Source organism: Microtus ochrogaster, chromosome 1 (assembly GCF_000317375.1).
Source record: "Microtus ochrogaster isolate Prairie Vole_2 chromosome 1, MicOch1.0, whole genome shotgun sequence".
Lineage (NCBI taxonomy): Eukaryota > Metazoa > Chordata > Mammalia > Rodentia > Cricetidae > Microtus > Microtus ochrogaster.
The window spans coordinates 63,943,279-63,951,462 of NC_022009.1; the positions used below are offsets into that span (position 1 = coordinate 63,943,279).

The 8,184-nt window shown below is 42.2% G+C and overlaps 1 protein-coding gene across 4 annotated transcripts in view; it reads left to right on the forward strand.

The window, feature by feature from the left end:
• The window catches only part of Pik3ca (phosphatidylinositol-4,5-bisphosphate 3-kinase catalytic subunit alpha), a 76,998-nt gene that overhangs the window by 44,357 nt on the left and 24,457 nt on the right, over positions 1-8,184 (forward strand). For all 4 annotated transcript variants that reach the window (XM_013347470.2, XM_026782085.1, XM_005343762.2 and 1 more), the window contains 3 exons: positions 230-480; positions 2,186-2,431; positions 3,092-3,177. In XM_013347470.2, coding sequence (XP_013202924.1) covers positions 230-480; positions 2,186-2,431; positions 3,092-3,177 — 583 coding nt within the window. The remainder of the gene's footprint in view (positions 1-229; positions 481-2,185; positions 2,432-3,091; positions 3,178-8,184) is intronic.

Here is an 8,184-nt window from a genome sequence, read left to right on the forward strand (position 1 = left end):
GCTGGGATTAAAGGCGTGCGCCACCATCACCCGGCAAGCCTAGGATGTTGTATGAAAGTCTGCCAGGTGTGAACATGGCCTGTTTTCGCCAGATCTTCGCCTCTAGTTAATCATGTTAACTAGAATCCTGTCTGGTTGTAGTTACAAGAGAGTGAAAACTTCTTGAGACTTGTCTTCAGAGAGATGAATTGACACCAACATTGCATCCAGCATTGTTTTCTTGTTACAGGACAAATCATAGTGGTGATTTGGGTAATCGTCTCTCCAAACAATGACAAGCAGAAGTACACCCTGAAGATCAACCATGACTGTGTGCCAGAGCAAGTCATTGCTGAAGCCATCAGGAAGAAGACTCGGAGTATGCTGCTCTCCTCTGAGCAGCTGAAACTCTGTGTCTTAGAATACCAGGGCAAGTATATTCTGAAAGTGTGTGGCTGCGATGAGTACTTCCTAGAAAAGTATCCTCTGAGCCAGTACAAGGTGAGTGATGGATGCCCACGCCAGGGCTGCACATGTCCTTAGCCTGTACTTTTGATGATTAATAGTTAATATTAGCAAACAGAATTTATAAGCTTATTTATTGGCATATTTTAATTTTGTTTAATACTAATAGTAAGTTTCACTGAAATGACATTTTCCTTTGTGAGTTGTGTCTTTTTGTTTTGTTTTGTTTCTGCCACTACCAGAGATTGAACCTAGGACCTCATGAATGCCACCCAAGTCTTCCACCACTGCACCACCTATCCTCCTGTGGTCATTTGTGTCATATATGTATATCATGTGTTTTGATCATAGTCAACCCCGCTGGGATGAATGAGTTTCCCTACTCCCTCTGATCACCTTGCTTTCAACCAGGCCCCTCTTCTATTTAAGTTTTTATTCAAATAATATAATGATTTGAGAGCCTGAAGATGTGGCAGTTATACTAACTACAAATAGGGGGTATTTCATGACTTTCTTGCTCCCCAATAATGATACGGGGACAGTGTTAAAGTAGAGCATTGTTTATTAAGATCACTCCTGACCTTCCTCCTCTTTCTCTGTCCTTTGAGAAGCAACGGTGGTGTACACACCAATCACTGTTTTATAATACAGACACCGGCCTTCAGTTGCTGATAAATAGGAGAGTATGAGGTTATGATGTGTATGGAGTAGCATAGACCAAAAACCTGTATCCTGGGGGCCACCAAGATGGAGAGAGAACCAGCTTTAAACTCCTTTGAATTCCATGCATGCTCTGTGTACGTGTACATTAATAAGCAAATACAGTTTTTAAAGAACCTTTATCTTGGACTTGGGGAGATGGGCTGTTTGGTAAAGTGCTTTGGTGTACAATCTGAGGAGGACCTGTGCTTGGATCCCTAACACCAACATAAGAGCCAGGGTTGGCAACCTGTGCCTGACATCTCGACACTGGGGAGGCAGAGACAGGAGGATCCCTAAAGTTCTCTGGCCAGCCAACCTCGTCCTTACTGAGCTCCATGTTCCCTCTCCCAATAAAATAAGTGGACAGTGATTGAGGAGCATTCCTGACCTTGAACTCTGCACACACACATCCTGCTATTTCAAAACTCAGATCAGTGAATTTTAACATTTTTAAATTTCTCTATAGCTCTGAGTATCATTTGCTTATTGTTTTTATTGTTTGGAATTTTGTTTATTTGAGACGGGGTCTCATATAGCCCAGGCTGGCTTCAAATTGGCCATGTAGGAAACAATGACCGTACACCTTCATCTTTTCCATCCACTCCTCATGTGCTAGGATTGCCAGTGTAGGTGACCATACCAGCTTACTTATGGGCCTTTATTGTTTCAGTAAAATAAATGTTTCTCAGGAACTGTGTGGAGGGAGGGTGTGGGGTTTGCCCTGGTGACGTATGACATGGACTGTGACAGGGGAAGCTGCTCTTCCCTACAGTGGTCGTTTCTGATCTTTGTTTCTAGTGTTTGCAGTTAAGAGTAACATGATAGTGTCAAAAATTGATCCTAGTTTTTTACTTTATAAATATATTCAGAAGTTCTTTGAAACTAATTCCAATTTAATAAAAAAAAATTGGTAACAAGTGTGGTCTATGTTTGATTTTCAAAATCACCTTTGTAAATGCTCATAACATTCCTGCATGTTAACTTTGGGATGAAGAACCTCACGGGCAATGGTTGCTTCTCTCACTCTGATCTCTTACAGTACATCAGAAGCTGTATAATGCTGGGGAGGATGCCCAACTTGATGTTGATGGCCAAGGAGAGCCTTTACTCTCAGCTGCCAATGGATAGCTTCACAATGCCGTCTTACTCCAGGCGGATCTCCACAGCCACGCCCTATATGAATGGAGAGACATCTACGAAATCCCTCTGGGTTATTAATAGTGCACTCAGAATCAAAATTCTTTGTGCAACCTATGTAAATGTAAATATTCGAGACATTGATAAGGTAAGGTCACAAAGACTGATGTTTGTTCTATGGAAGTCATTGTTTTATTAGCCTAATTTGAACACAGTGTAAACTATTGGCCTGTGGTAGCTTTACACATGACTTAAAACACAAATCTCAGAAAATATAAATGAGTCATGATTTCTTTTTGAGTTACACCTGCCTCAGCTTTCACACAGTTAATCTATAATTGTAACATCCATAACTGTAGGCTTTTTAAAGTAGAAAGTTTTACAGTCTGTTTAGTTAAAAACAGTGATCTTTTTATAGTCTTTATTTAATCCCATTGTGTGAAAGTCTTAACATCTCATAACAGAACTGTTCATGTCTTAGGGAACTGTTCCTCTAGCTTCAGGAGTTTGAAGGAATACCTAACACCAGCTTATCTTGGAAAAGTGAAGGCCTCTGTGTTTTAGGCATAGTGCCCCCCGGGCTCTTGGCTATGCTAACTTCCTACTGGGTCAGGGGCCCATCATTGGTTTGCGAAGGCAACAGTTAACTGTAAATTTATACAAAGAAGCCATCTGAACAAAAGATCTCCTGATTCTCTTATTTACATCAGTTATTTTGTAGTGCTTGGTTCTGTTGAGTGTTCATAATGCGTATATATGAGTGGGTGTGTATACACTATATATAGTGTATAGTTTCCTTCTCTTTCAGATCTATGTTCGCACAGGTATCTACCATGGTGGAGAACCCTTATGTGACAATGTGAACACTCAAAGAGTACCTTGTTCCAATCCTAGGTAAGAGGGGTTTGGACATAGTTCATGTCACTAATTTTACACAAGTTATCACATTTCCATTATTTACATAAAGAACATAAAGACTTTCTGTGACTGACTCTGTCAAATTTTATCCTAAAGGTTTTTCTGCTTCACTCCTGCCATTGTTTCAGGGAGTAAAGGGAACATGGTCAAAGTCTTGTTCTTGATAAAAAAAAAAAAGTCAAGACCTGAGCTCTAAGGCAGTCTCCTTCATATGATTTCCACGAACACAGAACTAGGGTCTCTGATAAAAGGCACTTACTGTGGAAAAGTGGGTTGCTGGGCACCTTGGACTCACTCTTGCTTAAATATGCTGAGGAAATGGAAGGTGGTCTGGAGCTTTCAGGCCTTCTCTTTGGTTTTTCTTGTGAGAGACCCCTTGATTTCATAGCAGTAGAGTGCTGGAAGAGCTCCGCTGACACTACAGATTGACCTTACAGAGTGCAGTGGGGCTCACAAGTGAGACCTAGGAGGAAGGGAGACTGAGTTCTGACCGTGTTACTACATTTACAGAGTTAATGACTCTCCTAGAGCCTAGGACAAGACAAGTTCAGGGAGATGGTCACTTGTCAGTCAGTTGCCACCTTACCCAAGTCACAGCAGGTCAATCAGGGCAGCATTGAGGTTAGATGGTACACAGGCAGCCAAGAGTCGTTAAAACAACAGTTCAACAAATTTCCCACTCATACTTCTTGTTTGCCAAAGTGGGCTGATTGTAGATTTAAAAAAAAAAAACACTAGTATTTTTGAGGACATTATAGAAACCTATTGAAGAAAATCTAGAAACCCACCAACCCAAAGAATTCAAAGAGCTTCAAGAAGAGGCTACAAAAAAAAAAAAATCTGTCCTGCCAGGCGGTGGTGGCACACGCCTTTAATCCCAGCACTCAGGAGGCAGAGGCAGGCTGATCTCTGTGAGTTCGAGGCCAGCCTGGTCTACAAGAGCTAGTTCCAGGACAGGAACCAAAACTATGGAGAAATCCTGTCTCGAAAAATAAAAAAAAAAAAAAAAAATCTGTCCTGCTTGTTTGAAAGCCAAAAGTAAGATTTTAGGAAAATAAGAAGGAAGACTTCATAGTAGTTGGTTATAATGTTGATATTTTAGAAAATTAAAGTAACTGTTTAAGCCAGCTGTGGTAGTGCCTGCAGGTTTTTACAGCTTTTCACAGCTGGAGGAAGGGTAGCTCAAAGCCAGCCTTGGCTGCATGAACCATCCTGACCAAACAAACAGGTTATACAGTTCTTATGTTCATCTGGCTCAGCAGTACTGCCGTTCCTGAGGACACACATCCGTTCTCAGCATTTACACTGGTCAGCTCATACCCACCTGTACTCTGTCTTCACAGGACCTGTCACCCTCTTCTGGCCTCTGCAGGCACCTGCACTCAAATGCATATATTCCCAGATAGGCACGTACACACAGACGTATCTTTGGAAAAAAAAAAAAAAAGAATTCTCAGCTGGGTAGTATGGCATGCACCTTTAGTCCCAACACTCTGGAGGCAGAGGCAGGAGGATCTCTTGAGTTCAAGGCCAGCCTGGTTTACAGAGTAAGTTCCAGACAACCAGGGCTACACAAAGAAACCTTTTCTCGAAACAAACAAAAAAATTATCTTTTTAAGTAGAAGTTAAATCCCTGTGGTAGTAATGTGAAAATGTTATTAAAATCAGAAATAAATATAAAATTACTAGGAGTGTAGACTTGGAAAGCATTGAGATTGGTGTGTGTGTGTGTGTGTGTGTGTGTGTGTGTGTGTGTGTGTGTTTGCATGAATATATATCTGTGCAGTGTCCTTGGAGGTCAGAAGTAGGAACCAGTTCCCCTAGGGCTGGAGTTAACAACAGGTGGTTGTAGCCGCTATGTGGGTGCTGGGAATTGAGCCTGAGTTCAATGGAAGAGCAACAAGTGATCATAACCCCAGCCCTGTTTTTGAAAATAAATTATTTTGTTTGAGGGTCTCACTCTGTAGCCTTGACTGACCTTGAACTCACAGAGATCCTCTCCCTCCTGAGTGCTGCTGGTACTAAAGGCATTCGCCACCACGCCAGCCTTTGAAAACTCCTGAAAGGTGAGCAGGTGTCTCAGCAGATATGAGTGTTTGCCATAGAGCCTACCAGCCTACATGGGGAAAGGAGAGAACTAGCTCCTGAAGTTCTCTTGGACATTCCCATGCACATGTGTGCACACACAGTAAATATAATAAAAGACATTTAACACCAATATAATAAAAATGTTTAGAAAAAAGACGACTTCCTGAGATTGTTGGCTCCATATTTATGCTTTTCATTTACTGGGTGAATTTAATATTTTATGATATTTTTATACATATACAGTTATTTTCCAAAAAACAATCAATTTGGACCACATTTATAAAACTATTTCTTAAAAATAACTTGGGGGAGGAGACTAGAGAGATATCTCAGTGATTAAGCTCTTTAAAAACAAATAAAAGTATGGGTATGTATGTGTTTGCCTGCGTGTATGTATGTGCATGCCCCATGCCCACGGAGGCCAGAAGAGTGCATCTGATCCCTAGCAACTGAAGTTACAGTTATAAAGTGCCGTGTGGTTGCTGGGAATTAAACCTGGGTCCTCTGCAAGAACAGCAAGTGATGCACTGTGAGCTGTCTCTCCAGCCCTGGCTGAGAGCTCTTGCTGTACAGTCGTGAGGACAGGAATTAAGATCTAGCACTCGTGTAGCCACCTGGGCATCCCACACATGTCTATAATTCCAGTTCAAGAAAGATGGAGACATAGGACCACTGAGGCTTCATAGCTGCCAGCCAAGCTGAGTAAATAAACTAGCTTCAGGAAAGACCTTGCTTCAAAGGAGTGGACAGAAATTAATGGAAAACAACACTCACCTTTTGTTCCCCACGTACATTCATTCACACACGTGTGCAAATATGCTCATGTAAGCATATCCATGTACATAAGTAAATCTTTAACAAATAAATAACTTGGTCTGTGTCGCAGTTGGTATTAGGAACAGGACTGTGCTAGTTCCACTGGACCCAGGGAACAGTTCTCTGGGAGTGTGGATTGTTGTAATAGGAGAGGTGGGGCTGCGTCCCCAGCACCCCGGCCGCCTGGCTAGCTTATGCCCCGAAATAACAACACACAAACTGTATTCATTTAAACACTGCTTGGCCCATTCCTCTTCTAGGCTAATTCTCACATATTAATTTAGCCCATTTCTAATCATCTGTGTAGCACCGGTCTTGCCGGGAAGATTCCAGCCTACGTCCATCCTGGGTCGGAGCTTCATGGCTTGCGTCTGCCCGGGAAAGCGGAGCATGGCGTCTCTGCTCCAGAGAGCAGAGCTGTGGAGTGTGAGCTCACTTCCTCTTCCTCCGAGCATTCTGTTCTGTTTACTCCTCCCACCTATGTTCTAACCTATGAGGGCCAAGCAGTTTCTTTATTGCTTAACCAATGAAATCAACAGATTGATATATGACACTCCCACATCAGTGGATAGCAGGGAACAGTTCTCTGGGAGTGTGGATGGCACTTTCCATTTGTTCATGTGCAGCCTGGGAAGTTTCAAACTAATAAGTCAGGTGTGTCCCCCCAAATAAATAAAATTTAAAATACTTTGTCTGAAGACAGCGGGAAGGACACACATTGGGAAATGGAAGCCAAAGATTATAACCTGGGTTTCATTCTCCAGAGGCCCTCCACTTTTTGCTTGATACATTCATTGACTTTAATAAATTTTCAAGTAGATTAGGTGGGCTGACTATCAAGGCCCAGGGATCCACCTGTCTTAGCCCTCATCCCTCACCCTACCTGGCTTTTATCACACAAGTTTTAGGGGTTTTACTCAAGTTCCTGTGCTTGCAGGGAAGCATTTTACTAACAACCATTTCCCAGCCCTGTATATAGCCTTCATTTTGTTTATATGCTGAGATTAGGGATGTTGTTCTGAATGAAACTGATTATGTATAAAAATAAATAAAACTGTAATTGTTAGCTGATTCCCACTAGCTAATTTCCCTTTTCTGTTTGGTTAGATTTTTAACAGATCAAATTTTATTTATGCATAAAAGTATACAGATCATGAGGGCTAGGGAGATGGTTCGGTGGGTAAATAAATGGTTTGCTATTTCAGCATGGTGTTCCGAATTCAGATCTGCAGTACCTACATAAAAACCTGGATGATACAGTGCGTGTCTGTAGTTCCAGCACTGGGAGAGATAGAGACAGGTAGATCTTGTGGGCTCATTGGCCCAGCCATAAAGCTATTTTTTGAGACCCTGTCTCAAAAAATAATATGAAGGATGAGTGAAGAAGACAGCCAGCCAGCATTGGGCTTTCACACACACATAATGCATAAGTACATGGACGTGGTGAGTATGCATATGCACACGTACATGCACCACACACAAAGTATGGAGATCATAAGTATATAACTCACCTATCTGATCATAGCTCTAGGACATGTCCCAGCACACACAAAGCTTCTCCTGCGTTGGGAAGGTGGTTCAGTGAGTAAAAGCACTGACTTTGAAAGCCTGGTAGGTGGAATCATTTTAAATTCCGTAACTCACATAAAAAGCTGGATGCAGAGGCTGAGGGTATAGCTTAGTTGGTAGGACATTTACCTAGCAAACATGAAACCCTGTGTTCAGTCCCTAGCACTGCATAAAGTCAGGTACAAACCTGTAATCCCAGCACTCAAGAGGTGGAAGCAGAAAGAGCTAATGTTTCAAGTTACCATTGAGCACAGCAAGTTCCAGGCCAACTTGGAATACATCAGACCATGCCTAGAAATAAAGAAGCTGTGTGTGGTGGTTCACATGTGTAATCCCAGCACTTCCATGGAAGGGAGAGACAGGAGACTGTAGGCTGGGAGCCTGTGGTGCACAGCACAGTAGTAGAAACAAGACATCTGTTCCAAAGTAGAAGGCAAGAACTGACTCCTGAAGTGTGTTCTCTCTCTCTCTCTCTCTCTCTCTCTCTCTCTCTCTCTCTCTCTCTCTCTC